The 20,227-nt window shown below is 56.1% G+C and overlaps 1 protein-coding gene across 6 annotated transcripts; it reads left to right on the top strand.

Moving 5' to 3' along the window:
- The first annotated feature begins 10,032 nt into the window (after positions 1–10,032).
- LOC146767249 (UBX domain-containing protein 1-like) lies at positions 10,033–14,822 on the top strand. 6 transcript variants are annotated; one of them, XM_085579824.1, is made up of 6 exons: positions 10,148–10,221; positions 10,466–10,519; positions 10,943–11,062; positions 11,788–11,920; positions 12,991–13,304; positions 14,555–14,822. In XM_085579824.1, the coding sequence occupies exons 1-4, from the start codon at positions 10,169–10,171 to the stop codon at positions 11,795–11,797; spliced, it is 237 nt and encodes a 78-aa protein (XP_085435950.1). In that variant the 5' UTR covers positions 10,148–10,168; the 3' UTR covers positions 11,798–11,920; positions 12,991–13,304; positions 14,555–14,822. The 6 variants fall into 6 exon arrangements, 3 of the variants coding, with proteins under 3 accessions (XP_085435950.1, XP_085435949.1, XP_085435948.1); XM_085579823.1 differs by having other exon boundaries at positions 12,154–13,304; XR_014955413.1 differs by lacking the exon at positions 10,943–11,062 and having other exon boundaries at positions 10,142–10,221; positions 11,788–12,413.
- The last annotated feature ends 5,405 nt before the right edge of the window (positions 14,823–20,227 follow it).

Here is a 20,227-nt window from a genome sequence, read left to right as displayed (position 1 = left end):
TTGCCTTTATTTTTAGGAGGTCCCGACAGTTAGCAGCAGTCAAGGCCCTGTGTGCCAGGTGAGCAGTGGACAGAAGCAGTTGTTCTTGCTCAGGTTTCAAGATTTGGTGCAATTGTAAGCATCCATTGTTGTTTGTGTGCTTTAGGGAATCCACTCAGAGTATGCCAAGCCCCTGTCACCAACAGCTGATGGCCTGGATTTCCGTGCTTGTGAGCCCTCTGGAAGGTGTTGCAGGACTCTGAGATGAAGCCTTGAAATTCTGTATTTCAAGATTGCATCAGGGTTGCCTTTGGCAATGGCTGAGGAGTTGTGGTGAGTCGCCGAGGTAGGGAGGGGGAGCCAAGGTCCACTCGTGTTTCAGCAATGCTGAGTCTCTTTGTCTCTTCTTAACCCAGGCAGACCCTGCGATGACGGTGGCAGCCTCTGAGCCTGGCCAAAGTGTGTGGCCCGAGCATTCTCAGGAGAATGGTGAGTAGCAGAATTGCTGGGTTTTGTCCATTGTGCAGCTAAGATCATGCAGTGATGTTTGGTGTTCTCGATTGTAGCTGAGCACGGGACCACAGCCCGGTGACCATAGGACATTCCCCGCAGGCGAGGCAGCCTCCATTGCCAGGCGACGTGGATTCTCATCCCCAGATGCCAGAGAGATAAGTGGAGGGCTAAGGCCCGCAGAGGTGGTGAAAGCAGGGTGCTGGGAGGGCCTTTAGGATCAGCTTTGGGGGTGGGCATGTGCAAGAAGTGTCCCCTTAGGCCAGCTAAAGGGAAAGTGTCTGTTTTGATCACAGTGCTGAGGTGCTCAGGGCAGAGCAGTTCTGGTGTGTGTCTTGTCACTTGTCTCTGGTGCACTCTGTGTTCTTTGGGTCTCTCGGTCCTTTCTTCTCCTCAAAAGCTCTCTCTCCCTGTCCTGTGTCACGGGTGTCTGCACGTATTTTTCCCACAGCTGCTCTGCCCTGCTGCATAGCCTGTAATAGCACAAGTCCTGGGGACGTGAAATTGTTAATGCAGGGTGTAGTTGGGCTCTAGATTGTATGGGGAGATTGACATAACATGTTTGGTGCTGTGAAGTTGTCCTGCAGCCGTCTGACACTAGTCCTAACTTCCTTTCAGGTGCAGACAGTTCAGGTCAGTGGCAGAGGGCCCCATTCTTGCGTGAGGATTTTCCCATGATCAGGTCAGTCATTGTTTGCATTTGCAGGGGCAGCCTGAATGGTGACCATGTTACAGCAGTGTTCTTTGCCTTTATTTTTAGGAGCTCCAGACAGATAGCAGCAGTCAAAGTGGACCAAAGCAGTTGTTTTTGCTCAGCTTTTGGTTTTTGGTGGAACTGTAAGCATCCACTGTTGTTTGTGTGCTTTAGGGAATCCACTCAGAGTACTTATACCACTGTCTCCAACTGGCTGATGGACCAGTTTTCATGCACGTGTGGTCTTGCCAGAAGCATTACAGGACCCTGTGACAGAGCTTTCCAATTTTGCATTTCAAGGACCCCTCCTGGTAACCCACAGGAATGGGCAAGGAGTTGTGGTGAGGCAGGGAAGAGGAGCGAGGGTACCCTCAAGTTGCAGCAATGCCAAGTCACCTTGTCTGCCCTTAACCTAGGTGTGCCTTGAGATGACGGTGTCAGAATCCAAGCGCACCTGAGGTGTGTGGCCCAAGACTTCTTGGGAGACGGTGAGTAGCAGAATTGTCAGGTTCTGGCCCATGTGCTGTTAAGGTAGTGCGCTGACGTTTGGTTTTCTTTCTCTTGGCAGAGCAAGAGATAACAGCCTGGTGACAACTGGAACTTCCCAGACAGGCAGGAGGCCTCGTTCTGCACCTGATGGGGATTTGCATCCCCAAATATGTGCAAGATAAGGTGAGAGCTACAGCCCACAGAGGGGATGGAAGAGAGGTGCCGGGTTGGGACTCCCCAGGAGGGGTTTTTGAGTCAGTTTTGGAGATGGGGATGTCCAAGAAGTGTCCCCTTAGGCCAGCTAAAGGGAAAGTGTCTGTTTTGATCACAGTGCTGAGGTGCTCAGGGCAGAGCAGTTTTGGTGTGTGTCCTGTCACTTGTCTCTGGTGCACTCTGTGTTCTTTGGATCTCTCGGTCCTTTCTTCTACTCAAAAGCTCTCTCTCCCTGTCCTGTGTCACAGGTGTCTGCACGTATTTTTCCCACAGCTGCTCTGCCCTGCTGCATAGCCTGTAACAACACAAGTCCTGGGGACTTGAAATTGGCAGTGCAAGGTTTAGTTGGGCTCTAGATTTTATGGGGAGATTGACATAACATGTTTGGTGCTGTTAAGTTGTCCTGCAGCTGTTTGACACTAGTCCTAACTTCCTTTCAGACGAAGACAGTTCAGATCAGTGGCAGGGAGCCCCAGTCCTGGGGTGAGGGTGTTGCTATGATCAGGTCAGTCATTGTTTGCATTTGCAGGGGCAGCCTGAATGGTGACCGTGTTACAGCAGTGTTCTTTGCCTTTATTTTTAGGAGGTCCCGACAGTTAGCAGCAGTCAAGGCCCTGTGTGCCAGGTGAGCAGTGGACAGAAGCAGTTGTTCTTGCTCAGGTTTCAAGATTTGGTGCAATTGTAAGCATCCATTGTTGTTTGTGTGCTTTAGGGAATCCACTCAGAGTATGCCAAGCCCCTGTCACCAACAGCTGATGGCCTGGATTTCCGTGCTTGTGAGCCCTCTGGAAGGTGTTGCAGGACTCTGAGATGAAGCCTTGAAATTCTGTATTTCAAGATTGCATCAGGGTTGCCTTTGGCAATGGCTGAGAAGTTGTGGTGAGTCGCCGAGGTAGGGAGGGGGAGCCAAGGTCCACTCGTGTTTCAGCAATGCTGAGTCTCTTTGTCTCTTCTTAACCCAGGCAGACCCTGCGATGACGGTGGCAGCCTCTGAGCCTGGCCAAAGTGTGTGGCCCGAGCATTCTCAGGAGAATGGTGAGTAGCAGAATTGCTGGGTTTTGTCCATTGTGCACCAAGATCATGCAGTGATGTTTGGGGTTCTCGATTGTAGCTGAGCACGGGACCACAGCCCGGTGACCATAGGACATTCCCCGCAGGCGAGGCAGCCTCCATTGCCAGGCGACGTGGATTCTCATCCCCAGATGCCAGAGAGATAAGTGGAGGGCTAAGGCCCACAGAGGTGGTGAAAGCAGGGTGCTGGGAGGGCCTTTAGGATCAGCTTTGGGGGTGGGCATGTGCAAGAAGTGTCCCCTTAGGCCAGCTAAAGGGAAAGTGTCTGTTTTGATCACAGTGCTGAGGTGCTCAGGGCAGAGCAGTTCTGGTGTGTGTCTTGTCACTTGTCTCTGGTGTACTCTGTGTTCTTTGGGTCTCTCGGTCCTTTCTTCTCCTCAAAAGCTCTCTCTCCCTGTCCTGTGTCACGGGTGTCTGCACGTATTTTTCCCACAGCTGCTCTGCCCTGCTGCATAGCCTGTAATAGCACAAGTCCTGGGGACGTGAAATTGTTAATGCAGGGTGTAGTTGGGCTCTAGATTGTATGGGGAGATTGACATAACATGTTTGGTGCTGTGAAGTTGTCCTGCAGCCGTCTGACACTAGTCCTAACTTCCTTTCAGGTGCAGACAGTTCAGGTCAGTGGCAGAGGGCCCCATTCTTGCGTGAGGATTTTCCCATGATCAGGTCAGTCATTGTTTGCATTTGCAGGGGCAGCCTGAATGGTGACCATGTTACAGCAGTGTTCTTTGCCTTTATTTTTAGGAGGTCCCGGTAGTTAGCAGCAGTCAAGGCACTGTGTGCCAAGTGAGCAGTGGACAGAAGGAGTTGTTCTGGCTCATGTCTCCATTTCTGGTGCAATTCTAAGCATCCACTCTTAGTTACTTTGTTTTATTTTAGTCAGTCATCTTGCAAGATATCTCTGGTCCGGATGTCGAAGGCCAGGTGGGTGCAAGCGTAAGGTCTGGGTGGGTGTGCTTTTCAGGGCAGGGGGATGTTGTTTTCACAGAATCTCAGTGTGGGTTTTTTTGCTTTGTTTTTTTTGCAGGTGCTGTCGCTGCCCTAGCTGTGTGAAGGAACAGAGGCGAGCGGGAGAGTTGGCATTTTGGCACGGTGACTCACAGGTGGCCCTTATGCAGCAGCATGCTAAGTGTGTACCTTTTTGTTTTTCAGGTATCCTCCAGGCAGCCTGTGGAGTCAAATTGAGACTTCAGGTGGGCTGGGGCAGCGGTGTGTCGGAGTTTCAGGGATTCCTCTTTCCGTGGGCACTAGTTGCATTTTCTGTTTTGTCTTAGGTACCCTGAGGAGGAGCGTAGCTGAAGTTTGGAAACGGCAGCACCGAAGCGGATGTACAGAACGTCTCGCTGTTCACATCCAACTGACATGGGATTCCATCCGGTTGTCTTGCAAAAGCTAAGTGCTGGGGCCAGTAGGTGGGAGATGGGGGAAAAACCTTCACTATCACAGGAGGCTATTTGATGTTAGCTTGGAGAAGAGGCCCATAGTGGGACGGGCCCCTCGGGAGGGAGAGGGTTTCTCCTCAGCCCCCCCAGAGTCTTCGCCGGGCAGGGCAGTTCCGATCCCTCTCCGCGTTCTCGTGACGTTCGCATCGGCGGCCTTCTTTGACTCTCGACGTTGTCGTGGATCTTTTCACCATAGGAGCCCGCCTTCATGTCTGGAGCTATAGCTACAGTCACCCTGTAGTCATTTCTTCCTTCTCTAGGCCTACTGAGCTTCTTAGGCTTTCTCTTAAGTGCTTTGGCACTAACATCTTGAAAGGAGTTGCATGTCATCATCAAGTGCTACTGCCCTAGGGCTTTCTTTTCTTTGGCATCATCAGCCCATGGCTCATCTTGGGCGAGGAATCTTGGGTCCATAAGGTGAAATTGCCAGGCAGTTTCCACTTGTGTCTGTGTCACGTTGTCTGTGTCTGTGTCACGTTGTCTGTGTCTGTGTCACGTTGTCTGTGTCTGTGTCACGTTGTCTGTGTCCGTGTCACGTTGTCTGTGTCTTAGGCCTTTGTTACATCTCCATGCTTTAGCAACATCATTTTGTGCCGTATCGGCCATATTTTGCTCACGTACCTTCCTGGATATCAATTATTCTGGCATCTTTACTTATTTACTTTTTGGGACCGGACGATGTACACAAGATGTTCTCATCCATCTTCATTCTCAGTTTTGGTAGCCCTTCTCTTGGACTTCCGTACGGATCTTATTAGCCCTTCATCACCTGACCACAGTAGTTCCGTAGCATCTGCCTTCTCAAAGGATATAGGGCTCAAAAATTAGTCTTCTGGAGAATTATATCAAGTCCTCACTTATCTTGTATCTCTGTCGGCTGACGTTGTATGCACTGATGTTGCACCTACCTGTGTCGGCTTCTATTGTATGTGCGTATGTTGCGCCTACCTATGTTGGCTTATGTTGTTTGTGCTTATACTGTATGTACCTACGTTGCTTTATGTTGTTTGTGCTTATACTGTATGTACCTACGTTGCCTTATGTTGTTTGTGCTTACACTGTATGTACCTACGTTGCCTTATGTTGTATGCACCTCTGTTGTGGCAATTATGATCAGAGCTGCCTTGCCCGGGCACGTAGTCACGCTCAGGTAGAGCAGTTATAAAGCTTTGCCGTTCATCTGTTCTCTACGGGGTTTGGGGTACAACCCTGATGGGCCCAGAGTTGGTATAGCTCCTAGCTCTCAGATAGTCAGTCACTGACCGCCTCCCCTTGTCTCGTAGGTCCCCGGGTCCCTACAGAATTTCCTGGAATCTACCATTTGACATGGAGGTCCTGCGGTCAGAAGAAGCGTTTAAACATATTCTTCAGTGCAGCGTTTCACGTAAGGGTGGCAGCCAGCGTGTCAGCAGAAGAATGTGTGAGAGTGTGACTGTCTGTGTCTGTCTGTGAGAGTTTGTGTGTGCTTGTGTCTGCAGCTGTGTGTGTGTGTGTGTGTGGAGCAGTTCCAACCTTGTGTGTATGGCCTTTGCCTTTCAGGGGGGGTTTTCATCAGGCAGGAGGATTTTTTGGGAGTCTCCGGAGCGAGTTGCCGTGAATGTGAGTTTGTGCGTAACGCGAAGGGGGCGTGCACGTCGGCGGAGGGTTTTGCGCCGTTTTTGTTCCAGGTGCGTCATAACAATAAAAGCGTTGTGGACTTTTCTGAAATGGAGACACGGTTATATTGTGTCAATATGTATTTGGCTTGTAATACATTATATTGTTCTGTCTTTGCAGTTGTTCCTGTCTTTTGATGTATTTTGCTGTATGTAAATTGGACTTGTACTTGTGTGCCTAGGTATGATGTATTCTTTGTTTTATTTGTCTCTGTATTTGCATTTGTATACGTTGTTTCCCTGTGTATTGCTGAAGTTTAAATTAACGGAATAAAGATTAATCAGCCCTAATAATGATACCTCTTACCCTCTGCCCCGCCCACCATTCATCTCCTGTCTTTCTTCGGTGTGGTTGAGTCGTATCATTTTCACCCTTTTTCTCCCTTTGCCTCTTACTTTCCTCTTTAGTCTATTCCTCACTTTATCCTTCCATGTGTAACTCTTTGTCTCTGGCTGTGTTTTCCTTTGTTTCCATTTCTAACACATCTCTATGTTTCTCTAACCCTATTTCCTTCTCACCCTGTCTATTTTCTTCCATTCCTCTACATGTATTTCCCCATGTCTCTTTGTCTGTCTCTTTCAATCTAGGTTTCACTATGTTTTCTTTTTTTTTTTCTCTTTGTCAGCCTTTGTCTTTCTAACACTTGCTATCATTTTCTTTGTCTCTAACCCTTTTTCCTTTTCTGTCCATCTTTAATTTTTTGTGTTTCTAACTCTCTATTTCTTTCTCTCTTGAACCCTACCTTGTGTTCAGTCTCTCCATTTGTTTTCCTGTAGGTTTTCAGCTCTATTTCTTCTTTTTCTTGTCTATTTCCTTTTCTCTTTCATTTCAAGTGCTTCCTTTTCTCTTTGTCTTTCACTCTTTTTCTCTTTACCCCTCCTTTCTTTTGCCTTTCTCTTTCCAATCTGACTTTTTTGGTTTTTCTTTTTATCACTGACTCTTATTTTTCTTGCTCTGTTTTCTTCTTACTCTCTTCTCTTCCTTTTCTTTTTCTCGCTCTTTCTTCTTGCTCTCCTCTCACTCTCTCCTCTTCTTCTTCTCACTCTCCTCTTCTTCTCACACTCTCCTCTTCTTCTCATTCTCTCGTCTTCCTCCTCTCTCCTTTTCTTCTTCTCGCTCTCTCCTCTTCTTCTCACACTGTCTTCATCTCTCTCCTTCTCACTTTCTCCTCTTCCTCCTCTTTCTTCTTGCTCTGACTCTCTCCTCTTCTTCTTACTCTCTCCTCTCCCTCTCCTCTTCTTCATCTCACTCTCTCCTCTTCTTCTCACACTCTCCTTTTCTTCATCTCACTCTCTCCTTCTCACTCGCTCCTCTTCCTCCTCTCTCCTCTTCTCACTTTCTCCTCTTCCTCCTCTCTTCTTCTTCCTCTCTCCTCTTCTTCTCACTCTCTCCTCTTCTTCTCACTCTCTCCTCTTCTCACGCTCTCTTCTCACACTCTCTCCTCACACTCTCTTCTTCATCTCTCTCTCCTTTTCTCCTCACTCTCTCCTCTTCCTCCTCTCTCCTCTTCTTCCTCTCACTCTCTCCTCTTATTCTTCTCACCCTCTCCTCTTCTTCATCTCACTCTCTCCTTTTCTTCTCACTCTGTCCTCTTCCTCCTTTCTCCTCTTCTTCTCACTTTCTCCTCTTCTTCTCACTTTCTCCTCTTCCTCTCTCTTCTTCTTCCTCACTCTCTCCACTTCACACTCTTTTTCTTCTCACTCTCTCCTTTTCCTCTTCTCTCCTTTTCTTCTCACTCGCTCTTCTTCCTCCTCTCTCCTTTTCTCACTTTCTCCTCTTCCTCCTCTCTTCTTCTTCCTCCTCTCTCCTCTTCTTGTTCTCACTCTCTCCTTCTTCTCACTTTCTCCTCTTCCTCCTCTCTCCTCCTCTTCCTCCTCTCTCCTCGTCTTCCTCCTCTCTCCTCGTCTTCTCACTCTCTTCTTCATCTCTCTCTCCTTTTCTCCTCACTCTCTCCTCTTCCTCCTCTCTCTTCTTCTCACTCTCCTCTCTCTCATCTTCCTCTTCTCTCTCTCCTTTTCTTCCTCTCACTTACTCCTCTTCCTCCTCTCTTCCTCTTGTCACTCTCTCCTCTCTTCTCACACTCACTTCATCTCTCTCTCCTTTTCTTCTCTCTTTCTCCTCTCTCCTCTTTCTCCTCTCTCCTCTTTCTCCTCTCTCCTTCTCACTCTCTCCTCTTCTCACTGTCCTCTTCTTCTCACACTCTCTTCTTCATCTCACGCTCTCCTTTCCTTCTCACTCTTTCCTCTTCCTCTTCTCTCCACCACTTCTTCGCACTTGCTGCTCTTCCTCCTCTCTCCTTCTCACTCGCTGCTTTTCCTCCTCTCTCCTATTCTTCTTCTCTCTCTCCTCTTCCTCCTCTCCCTCTCCTCTTCTTCCTCTCACTTACTCCTCTTCCTCCTCTCTCTTCCTCTTGTCACTCTCTCCTTTCCTTCTCACACTCTCTTCTTCCTCTCACGCTTTCCTCTTCTTGCTCTCTCCTTCTCACACTCTTCTTCATCTCTCTCCCTTTCTTCTCACTCCTCTTCCTCCTCTCTCCTCTTTTTCTTCTCACTCTCTCGTCTTCCTCCTCTCTCTTTTTCCTTTTCTCGCTCTCATCTTCCTCCTCTCTACTTTTCTTCTTGTCTCTCCTCTTCTTATCACTCTCTCCTCTTCTTCTCACTCTCTCCTCCTCTTTCTCTTTTTCCCCTTTCTGTACTTAGAATAAAAAAGCAGGAGTAGAAAATACCGTGCTCCGAGGAAGTAAAAAAAAGAAAAACAACTTTAAAAATAAAAATTTCTACTCCCTGGGAGCATCAAAGTAAAAATAAAAATTTTTACTCCTTGGTAGCATCAAATTTTCTACTGCTGCGCCTGACATTTTTATATTTATATATATATGTATAGGGGGGGTAGGGGAGGGGTCTGTCTGGTAGCCACACCCCCACTCTGAATCCTCCATCTACCCTAACCCCTTCCCTGACCCACCCTCCACCCCCTCCCCCACACCCTGACCCCACCCCTAACCACGCCCCCAATGCTGACCCCCCTCCCCCAATGCTGACCCCTCCCCCTAACCCCCACCCCTGTCCTTACCCCCTCCCCTGGCCCCGCCCCCAGCCACACACCCTCCCCTGACTTCTATTAAGATATCCATTAGGATACGTATAAAAATCTGAAATAAAATATAATAGGAATAAATGTAAGAAATTATGAAAATATAATTTTCCATCAATATCCATTACAAATCCGAATGTGAATATAAATATGAAAAATAGAAAAATAAAGCGTATTGAAATGCAGCTTAAGAGTAAAGCTTTTTTCTTTCGGTTCCTATCGGGTCGCAGGCAGGCTTTTTGTTCCGTTCTTTCCCGCGCGGACGCTTTGGGGCGTTCGCTGCCGAGGCCGTGCCGGCGGGGACGGCGCGGTGCTGCCGCCGTGTGGGCAGAGAGCGGTACTGCAGCCCGCCGCCCGCGGCCGCCATCTTGGGAGTGGCTTGGCGCGGACTCGCTTGAAAAGTGCTGCCGCCTTGTGGGCACAGGGCGGTACTGCAGCCCGACCGGCCGCTTGGGAGTGGCTTGGCGCGGACTCGCTTGAAAAGTGCTGCCGCCTTGTGGACACAGGGCAGTACTGCGGCCCCGCCGCCCGCAGCTGCCCTCTTAGGAGTGGCTTGGTGCAGACTCGCTTGAAAAGTGCTGCCGCCTTGTGGACACAGGGCGGTACTGCAGCCCGACCGGCCTCTTGGGAGTGGCTTGGCGCGGACTCGCTTGAAAAGTGCTGCCGCCTTGTGGACACAGGGCGGTACTGCAGCCCGGCCGCCCTCTTGGGAGTGGCTTGGCGCGGACTCGCTTGAAAAGTGCTGCCGCCTTGTGGACACAGGGCGGTACTGCGGCCCCCCAGCCAGCGCCCGGCAAAATCACCGAGACGGGGCGAGGGGCGGGAGCGAGCGGCGAGCGGGGCGGTGTCTGTGAGTGAGGGGAGGGCTGGAGGCGGCTCCGCGGCGGCGCCGGATTAGGATGGCAGCGGCGAGGGAGGCTTTCTGTCCCGTTCCGGCCGCCGTCCGTACCGGAACGCTTTGTGCTTTTCTGTCCCTCGCCGGCCGCCGTCCCCCACGTGTCGGGAGCCCGGCGCCGCCGTGATGGCGGCGGGCGGTGGGACCGGGCTCGGGCGGCTCTGGAGGCGCTGCTGGAGGTGGGATTCGGGGCCCGGCGCGCTGAGGGCGGCGGCACCGGGGGGACAGCGGGGGAGGGCGGGCGGGAGCAGCCGGAGGGGACCCGGCACCGGGAATGGGATTGGGGGGGGGCGGGACACACGGACAGGCCCCGGAGCCCCCGGGACCCCCAAAACTCCACCGAGACCCCCAAAAAACCCCCCGGGACCCCTCAGAACCCTCTGGGACCCCCCAAAAATAACCGGGAGCCCCCCGTTCCCGCAGGGCGAAGGCGCTGGCGCTGACCGGGAACCGGGGAGTGGAGCCGGCCGTGGACTGGTGAGGGGGGACCCCAAGAACACTCCCGGCACCCCCAAAAATACCCGGCGGGATCCCCCAAAAACAGCCCCGGGACCGCCAAAAACAGCCTCGGGAACCCAAAAATTCCCTTCAGGACCCCAAACCCCCGCCCAGGACCCCCAAAATTCCTCCCAAAAACCCCCTGAAACCTCCAAACTTCTCCCCGGGACTCGAAAGCCCTCCCTGGGACGCCCAAAATTCTCTTTGGGACCCCAAAACTCCCCCTGGGACCTCCAAATTTCCCTTTAGGACCCCTGAAATTCCTCCTGGGACTCCCAAAACCCCCTGAGACCCCAAAAGTCCTCCTGGGATGCCCCAAAATCCTTCCAGAACCCCCCAGATCCCCCTCCAATTTTGGGTCCCCCCCCGATTCGGGGTTCCCCCCGGTTTTTGGGTCCCCAGGCTGGTGGCTCATGAGGACGACCCCGACTCGGACCCCGAACTCCCCCCGGGTTTGGGGGCGCCGCCCGCGGGCCTGGGGGGGCCCCGGCAGCCGCCGGCCCCCGAGGACGAGACCCAGAAGTGAATTTTGGGGGTCGGGGGGAATTTGGGGGTTGGGGAGGAAAATTTGGGGTATGAGGAGCTCAGGGATATTTTGGGGTTCAGAGTGGTTAATTCGGGGTTTCAGGGTGTTTATGGGAAGGGTTTTTGGGTATTCTCGGGAGGGCTTTGGGGTATTCTTTGGTGGGTTTTAGGATATTTTTGGGTGGATTTTTTGGGGTATTTTTGGGAGGGTTTTGGGCTGGTTTCGGGGCATTTTATGGTGAGTTTTTTGGATATTTTTAGGAGGGTTTGGGTAATTTTGGGTGGGTTTTTTGGGGGCATTTAGGACGATTTTGGGGTATTTTTGGGTGGGTTTTGGGCTGAAGGCGGCTCAGCGGCGGCGCTGGAGAAGGATGGCAGCGGCGAGGGGGGCCCGGCGGGGCCCTGCCTTTGCCAGCCCCTCCTGCCGCCCTCCTTGGAATGGTTTGGGGCAGTATGGGGTTATTGAGGTAGGAGTGATTATTTTGTTGTTGTTGATTTAATGTGGGGTTTTTTTGTTTGTTTGTTTGTTGTTGTCGTTTGATGTATTTGGTTTGTAGAGCAGGAACTGTAGACAGAATCCTGCAGAAGTAATATGGAATTTGTCCTCCCAAAACCCGCCCGGCTTCCAACCACTTTCAGCACGTGGTCTTCCTTAGCAGCACATGGTTCCCCCACACTTGGGAGCCGGTGCACTCTACTTTTCTCTCCTCCTTTGCTGACAGATCCTGCTGAGGCTGAGGACAAAGCCCTACCCCTACACGGACAAGGCAGCAGACCTGGTTCGGGAAGCCAGCGTGCTCCAGGCTGCTCCAGGACTCTGATCAAACATCAGCATCCCCGTCTCTCACGTTGATGGTATGTGGTAACCCCTTAAGAACAGAATTCCACCTTTTTTAACCCTAAGCAGCAAACTGGGGATGGATAACTCTAGAAATCCTGTCATGTAAGGACCTCCAGGATTCAGCCCTCCATGTGTCCTTGGTATCAGAGGTTGGAATTGCAGAGTTGCCACTTTACCTCCAGACGTAATTTTTGATGTGGTTGTGCCACTTTAACAGTATTTGAAATCTCTCTTCGTGTTCTTGCAGCAGCATTTTCGAACCACAATGGAAATCTAGCCCTTCTGCCGGGAGCTGTTCACAGATTCGTGGAATCCCAGAAGGGTTTGGATGGGAAGGCACCTTTTTTTAAAGCTCGTCCCGTTCCACCCCCTGCCATGGGCAGGGACACCTTCCACCATGCCAGGGTGCTCTAAGCCCTGTCCAGCCTGGCCTTGGACACTTCCAGGGATCCGGGGGCAGCCACAGCTTCTGTGGGCAACCTGTGCTGAGGTGCCCTGAGGAAATGTGTGAGCCGGAGGGAGCCGGGGCCGGGCGGAGGGAGCCGAGCTGTGGGAATGGGCGAATGGAGGCGGGAGCGGGCGGGACTAGGCGAGCGTGGGCGAAAGCGGCCGAAAGGGGCCGAGGAGGCGAGCGGAGCCGAGCTTTGCCGAGTTCAGCCGAGGCGAGCCGAGCTTTGCCGAAGAGGCGAATGGAGGCGAATGCGGCAGGAAATAGCCGAGCGTGGCCGAAAGTAGCCGAAGCTGGCCGAGGAGCCGAGTCCAGCCGAACGGAGCCGAGCTCTGCCGAGCGCAGCAGCCCGGGCGGGGCGGAGCCGGGGCGCCGGGAGGATCCCCTCCTGTCCCTCTCTCTCCCGCTCCATGCTCCTGCCCGTGTTCAGTTACCTCTCTTTCCCCCGTTTCCGTGTCCCCCCCAAACCCGGCTCCTTCCTGTCCTGTCCTGTCCCTGCCCCTGCCCCGCTGCTCCGTTCCATTCCCCCTCTCGGTGGTGTGAGATGAGATTTGAGCCCTTTCTGACACCCACGCGTGCTCTTTGTGTTGTCAAATCCCGCGTGTGAGGCAGAAGCTCTCCCTGCCTCTTTTGCAGGTGGATGTGCCATTCAAAGCCCTGGAGGCAGGGCTGAGCACCGGCGAGCCGCGCGTGGCTGCTCTGCACAGGGGGCGTGGCAGGAAACACTCGCTGAGTGCCGGAGGAGCGAACGGGAGCCTTGGCCCTGCCATCCTCTGGGATCTCCGGGGACACTGCAAGCACTGGCAAAGAGCCGAGAGCCATGGGAGCAGCGCTGAGCGAGGCTGTGTCCCAGCCAAGGAGTTCCTCCTGTGTCCCTTAAGAGGATACCCCAGGGCTGGTTTTCTGCATCAAGACTTCTGATCAGACCATCTGTAGACCTCTGGCTTAATGTAAATATTTATTTATATGTTTGTCTCTGACAGCAAAGCACGTATCTCCTGACTTCCCTGCTATTCAGTATCTGCTGAACTGGCTGTGCATTTTTCCTAAGCTAAGGAAAACCCTCCCTCTGATTCTGTAATTTCCAAAGGAGCAGCATTGAGTCACTTGTGTTTTTCTTGTCTCCATAACTTTAGCTTGACTCGTGCTCAAGGACAGGAATGACTCAAGAACTGTATGTGGTGAATTGTTAGTTTGGCGGGGGTTTTTGCAAATTCAGGGCTAAAATGTGATGTAAGAAAAGGCTTTTATTGCAGCAATTAGATTTTTGCAGCATGGCAGATTTTCAAGCCTCTAAGTAAATCACTTCATTCAGATTTAAACTCTCTTGAAATATGCTTGATATGTTTTGGGGTTTTTTTCATTGTTATGCTACTTTTCGTTTTGGTTTGATTTGGCTTTCTTTTTTGCCTGGCGTGGGAAAATTTTACAGCTCTCACTTTTTTCTTCTCCAGTTGAGTATAGTGTTACCTTCTTAATTCAAAAACCATTTGCTGTATGGAAAAAGCACCTTGCCTTTGTGAAGGGCCAGGTGGGAACTGTTTTAATGGCCAGTGGCACAGCCCTGTAGCACACAATTCCCAGGAAGTGGGGAGCCCTCTGCCAGGCAGAGCCACCTGGCCAGGTTCCTGCGGGTGCTGCTGCTGTACCCGGCTGATGAGGTGAGAAGCAGCTTGGCTTTACTGCCAAAATAAAGCTCACCCGTTTTCCTATGAATCCCATCAAAGTGGTCCCAAAGGCTCTGTCACTCAGTCTCTGCTTCCATTGGTGTGGAGAGGCTGGATCCCAGTTATCACCCCAGCAGTGCCCCTGCCTCCCTTTTCCCCACTTTTCTGTTCCAGTCGTACGAAATATTCAGGCTTTGTTTTCTTCCCCCTGCGGTTCACTGCAGATCCCAGAAAACCCACAGGAGGGAAGATCATTCCTTGTGCTTCCACCTCCAGGTGAGAGAGGAGATGGTCACATCCTAGGAGCCTGATTTTGGAATGTTTTATGGAATTGGCCCAGTGGCTTTTACTTCTGGGCTTCCTGGAGTCTGTCCGTGGCAGGTCCAGCCCGTGCTTCAACTGAGAGCCCTCAGTCCGCAGGGAAATGAACCTTTGGGGAAGTTCTTACAGCTCTGCTTAGTGCTTTATGAATGGTGATGATTTTCTGGAAGTAGGCTGTCCATTCTGACCCTTTTTCTTCCCTCTCCCTGCAGACTGTACCTGCTGAGAGGCTGAGGTGAGACCAGGATCTGTAAAATCCCTGACTCTCTGTGTTTTCCCGAGGCTGAAGCCGTGTTTGCTGTCAGTGACGACAGGGTGGGAGATGCTAAACACTGAAAACTTTGGGGTTTTTCCCCTGAACTCCCCAAGACTCTCTGCAGCTGTGCCCTGTCTATCTCTTGAAAGAGTTTCTGGATTTACAAAGGTTTTTACATTCTGCAATATTTATCTATAACTCGATTAAAAAGAATCCTACTGTATCAATGTGGTGTTAATTACTTTGTTTGAGTCGGTTAATTAAAGCGAATTGTTGGTAAGGAGTTTGAGCATCCCTTAGTTGGAGCTGGCAGCTCTTATTTAATTTCTCTTCATTCCTTTAATTTCTTTCAATTATTTCTTAAGCCATTACTGCAATTAGGATGCACGGTAAGGACAAGAGCATTTCTGCCCTGCTGGATTGGGAAATCCGAGCCCAATTCCTTGGAGAGATTGAGGGGATGGGGATCTGTGCCTCAAGCTGGGTTTTGACAGTGGGAATTTGGTGAGGAAGGAAGAGGAGAGATCCCACGGAAAGTGGCTGAGGCCAGTTCCGCTGGCTTTGGGTGCTCCTACCCCCGAGAAAATCATCCTGGCTGAAGGGAACTGGAAGAAGCCAGGGGGCTGCGCCGGGGGCTGTGCAGGGACCCCAAACCCTGGTCAGGGGCGCTGGGCAGTGCCAGCTCCAGAGGAACGCTGCAGAGGGGCTGCGCTGGAGCCCCTCAGCTTCCATGCAGAGATGCTGGCACTGCGGGGCTTTCGGGACACTGCCGAGAGGCTCCGCTGCCAGAGCCGGGGAGTTCTCCCGTTCTTTTCTGTCGTGCTGGGCACCTGGCAAGTCCTTCGAGCCCCGCAGGCTGCCAGTGCCAGCGGAGCAGCTGGAATCACAGACGGTCACACAGAAACCGGGCCGGGAGAGCAAATGAGCTGTTCCATGTTGCTTTTCACAACGCGTTTTGGATTTATACCAGAATCTCTTCTCTCCCCTCAGACCCCGTACCCCTGACTTTTGAGTTTTCTCACAGAAATGTCTCGGCCTGCACCGGGAAAAAGAAAATTCCCTGGCACGGCGGGGAGCGGCGGGGTTTGGGGGTGCTGGGGCGGCACGGGGGTCCCCGCGCCCCGGCCGGTCTCGGTCAGCCCCGGGAAATCGCCGCCGCCGCCGGCTCGGCCCCGGCGCCGCCCCGGTGCTCCGGCCCGAGAGAGACCCCGACCCGCCCGCCGGGGCAGAGGCGGCACCGCCGGGAGCCGAAGCGGCAGCCCCGGGCCCATCCCGGCGGGCCGGGAGCGATGGCCCCGCCTCCATCCCGGGCGGGCCGGAGCCTCAGGGGCGGGGCCGGGCCGGAGCCTCAGGGGCGGGGCCGGCGCTGGCTCAGGTGCGCGGGACCGCGGGGCACCTGCGTGGGGTGGGGCCGAGGTTATTTAAGTGCCGGGAATCGCTGCAGCCGCCATTTGCTCACTCGGAGCGCAGTGCGGGTGGTGGGTTCTGTGCGGGCTCCGCAGCTTCGCCCTTCTCTCCTTCCCCCCCTTTACTCTTCCTTCCTCCTGCTCCCATTCCCCTTCTTTCCCTGCCTTTCCCCCGTTTTCCTCTCCTCCCCAAAGCCGACTGCTTTCGCTCCCCTTTTGTGCCCCCTTCTACTCTTCCTTCCTTCTGCTCCTATTCCCCTTCTTTGTCTTCCTCCTTTTCCTTCTCGCCCCATTTCGGCCTCCCCTCCCGTCCCACCATCTACCCTTCCTTCCTTCTCTCCATATTTCTGTTTTTTCTCCCCTAAACCCACTCTCCCTCCTCCCCCAAACGCGACCCCCCCACTCGTCCCTCACCTGTCCCTGCCCCGCTGCTCCGTTCCATTCCCTCTCTCTTCCCTCCTCTGTCCCGTCCCTCTTTCCCCCTGCCGGCCTTTCCCTTCCTCGCCCGCTTTCCTCCGCAGCCCGACCTCCCTCCCCACCTTCCCGCATGCCCCGCTCTGCTCCCCTGTTCTCGTTCCCCGTTCCCCTTTTCCTTCTTTCCTCGCAGCCGCGGGGCTCGGGGCGCCGCAGAATAAAGCCCAGAGGGCCGGAGCCGGCGCCCCCCGCCCTCGCTGGGGTCCCCACACGGGGCCGGAGCCGCTCTGCGGGTCCCCCCATTGCAGTCTAATACACGGCCCGACACTGCCGGGGTGCGGCTTTCCCGACATCACACTGGGGGTCGGGCTGGGGGTCCTGGGGAGAGGAGGGTGGGGAGGTAGGAAGGGCCCCCTCCGGAGGAGGGGGTCCGGGGGGGGGGGGGCGGGGTGGGAGGGGGGTGGGAATGGGTGGGTGGGGGGGGGTTGGGTGGGAGGGGGGGTGGGGGGGGGGTGGATGGGGTGGGAGGGGGTGTGGGAGGGGGGGGTAGGAGGGGTGGGGGGGGTGGGAGAGGGGGTGGGGGGGGTGGGAGGGGGGTGGGGGGGGTGGGTGGGGGGGGGTGGGGGGGGGTGGGTGGGTGGGGTGGGTGGGGGGGGGTGGGGGGGGTGGGTGGGTGGGGTGGGTGGGGGGGGGGGGGGGGAGCAGAGGGGGTCACGTCACTCTGCGCCGTGAACAGAAATAAAAAAAACACACGACCGGCTGTCCCCTCCAGCCACCCCCCCCCCCCCCCCCTCCCCACCACCCCCCCTCCCCCCCACCCCCCCTCCCCACCACCCCCCCTCCCCCCCACCACCCCCCCTCCCCCCCACCCCCCCTCCCCCCCACCACCCCCCCTCCCCTCTCCCCACCCCACCCTCCCCCCCACCCCCCCCCCTCCCCCCCACTCCTCCCCCCTGGTCCCCCTCCCGAGTAGGGGGTCCCGGAGAGGGGGCGGGGCTGGAGGGGGGAAGGTCCCCCCTCCACCCCGCCCCCCTCCCCCGGACCCCCTCCTCCGGAGGGGGCCCACCCTGGCCCCCCCCCCGGGACCCCCTCCTCCGGAGGGGGCCCTTCCTAATCCCCCCACCCTCCCGGGACCCCCTCCTAATGAGGGGGCCCTTCCTAACCCCCCCACCCTCCTCTCCCCAGGACCCCCTCCCGACCCCCAGCCCGACCCCCAGTGTGATGTCGGGAAAGCCGCACCCCGGCAGTGTCGGGCCGTGTATTAGACTGCAATGGGGGGACCCGCAGAGCGGCTCCGGCCCCGTGTGGGGACCCCAGCGAGGGCGGGGGGCGCCGGCTCCGGCCCTCTGGGCTTTATTCTGCGGCGCCCCGAGCCCCGCGGCTGCGAGGAAAGAAGGAAAAGGGGAACGGGGAACGAGAACAGGGGAGCAGAGCGGCAGTCGAGGGGAAGGGGACGAGGACAGGGGGCCGGTGGGGAGAGGTCGGGGTGTGCAGGGCAGGTGGGGAGGGGCCTGGGGGGAAGGCAGGGTGAAGGGAAAGAAAGATTGAAGGCAGCTTTGGGGAAGGAGGCGGAATGTGTGGAGGGGGAAAGGTATCACGGAAAGGCGGCAGGAGGAACCGGGAGCGCGTGGGGGGGAGCAGGGAGAGGGGGCACGGGGGAGCCCGGCTGGGGAGGGAAGGAACAGGGACAGGATGGAGGGACAGGGTAGTGTAGGGGTGAGTAGGGGAATAGAGACGGAGGACAAGGAAAGGGGTGTAGGGGGGCCCGCCCGGGAGGGAGGGAGGGGAGGGCTAGGGGGGAGAGGGAGGGGGGGGGGTTTGGGGGGGGGGAGGGTGTAGGGGGTGGGGGAGGGGAGGAAAGGAGGGTCGATAGGAGAGGTATAGAGAAAAAGAAATACAAAAGAAAAGAAATGCGCAAGAAAAGCAAAAGAAACAGAGATATAGAGCCCGACCGGTCGCAACCTCCCGCTCCGAGCGCCCAGCACCAAATGGCTCCGCCGGGCTCGCCCCGCGGTTTAAATAGCCGCGGCCCCGCCCCGCGCAGGCGCGCTGGGGCCCCGCGCACCTGTGCGCGCACCTGTGCTGGCCCCGCCCCCGGGCCCGCCCCCCGCCCGTAAATGGCGGCGGCTCCGCGCCCGCCCCGTGTTCTGTGTGGATGCTCGGGCGGACTGCGGCGGGACCGGCGCTCGGAGCTCCGTGCGGGGATCGGATCGGGGCAGCTCCCGGCCTGCGCGGCGTCCGAGGCGCTCAGCTGAGATCGGGATCGGGATCGGGATTTGGGTCCTGGGCCCGCCGGTGTCTGCTGGGGGAGCCGGGCAGAGCCGCTCCTTCCTCGGCGGGCAGGGAGGGGGTGCCGGGGCCGGCGGATCGAGGCGGGATCGGGGCTGGGATCCGGACCGGCAGCGCCGCGGCCGGGAGGAGCCGCTCCGGGACGGGCGCCGCCGCTCCAGCTGCGGCCGGCCCGGGGCTCGGGTCCCGCCGGGGCTCGGGTCCCGTTCTCGCTGTGGCCGCGGGGAGCCGGGGCTGCGTCGGGGCCGGGACCCCATCGGCACCGCCGCTCCCGCAGCGCCGCCTCCGGCCCCGCGGGCGGACACGGAGCCGCCCCGCAGCCCCCGCGGGATGCCGAGCCCCCCCGCCCCGGTAGCCCCGTGGCCACCGCGCTCCCCTGCGAGCAGCAGCGCCCGCCTCCCCCGACCCGTGTCCGCATCCCCGGGGGAGCCCCGCCGGACGAGCGGGGCTGCGGCGCCGCGGCCGGGAGCAGCCGCTCCGCCGGGGCCGCTGCTCCCGCTCCGGCTGTGCCCGGTGCGGGGCTGGAGGCGCCGGAGCCCCCGAAGGGCAGAGAGCACCTCCTGTCCTTGGCTCTGCAGGGCGGGAGCTGCCGTGCCCTGCCCGTGGCTCGCAGCGTGCCGAACGCACGTCCCTGCACGGGCACCGGCGCACCGGGACAGCGCTGGCACGGACACGGCTGAAAGGCTGCCCGCGGCTCCTCGGCCAGGGGCTGCTCCCCACAGGCACGCAGAGATGCTTCAGCCCGGACAGACGCCACCGACAGCCCACAGGGACCCCAGGGAACGGCTGGCATTACCTGGGAATGGAGGCACGGGCCGTTTGCAGAGGGGCTCTGACAGCAATCCCTGTTGCCGACCTCCCCGAGCTCCCACACAGCTGCCAGGTATGTTCCAGCCACCCCAAATCTCCTCCCTCTTTTCCAGCCTGAGGCCATCATTCACCAGCAGCATTTCAGCCAAGGCAATCTTCCTTCACGGGTACTAAATGCCAAGCAAGAGCCTCGGAGATGCCTTGAAATCAGAGGTTCGAGTGCGATGATGTTGGGAGATTTCCAGGGAGCCAGCTGGAGGTGCAGAAGGGATGGAAAACTCTCACAGGTGGGTCCCACTGGAGGTGTGCTGCAGGCAGGGATGTGCATCCCTTTCCTGAGGAAAAAGGACATGCCGAGGCTCTGAAAGGAGCTGAGCTTCTGCAGGAGAGATGTTCTGCCTCAGCACAGGCCGGGAACGCATCCAGCCACCGCCTTGTCCTGCTTTAAAGCATCAACTGGAGCCTAAGCTCCGGGTGGGGAGGGAGCTGAGAGCAGGAGGGGCAGGAGCAGAGATGGGAGATGAGGCTGCTGGAATGTCACCTGGAGCAGCTGAACATGTTCTGTCCCTGCAGGAGCCCAAAGCAGATCCCTCCTGGCCGGGCTGGATGGGAGATGAGGCTGCTGGAATGTCATTGGAGCAGCCAGGAGCCAAAGCAGATCCCTCCTGGCTGGGCTGGATGGGAGATGAGGCTGCTGGAATATCATTGGA

Source organism: Lonchura striata, chromosome 5 (genome assembly GCF_050655825.1).
Source record: "Lonchura striata isolate lonStrDom1 chromosome 5, ASM5065582v1, whole genome shotgun sequence".
In the NCBI taxonomy this organism is placed as follows: Eukaryota; Metazoa; Chordata; class Aves; order Passeriformes; family Estrildidae; genus Lonchura; species Lonchura striata.
Note: the sequence above shows the minus strand (reverse complement) of the source record. Positions and strands in the feature narration are given on the sequence as shown.

Bases quoted from the DNA above. Each gene is read 5' to 3' on its own strand.
- LOC146767249 (XM_085579824.1), top strand. From the start codon at position 10,169: ATGGCGGCGGGCGGTGGGACCGGGCTCGGGCGGCTCTGGAGGCGCTGC. The intron at 10,222-10,465 runs GTGGGATTCGGG...CCGTTCCCGCAG, and splicing joins CTCTGGAGGCGCTGCTGGAG to GGCGAAGGCGCTGGCGCTGA. The intron at 10,520-10,942 runs GTGAGGGGGGAC...TTGGGTCCCCAG, and splicing joins GTGGAGCCGGCCGTGGACTG to GCTGGTGGCTCATGAGGACG.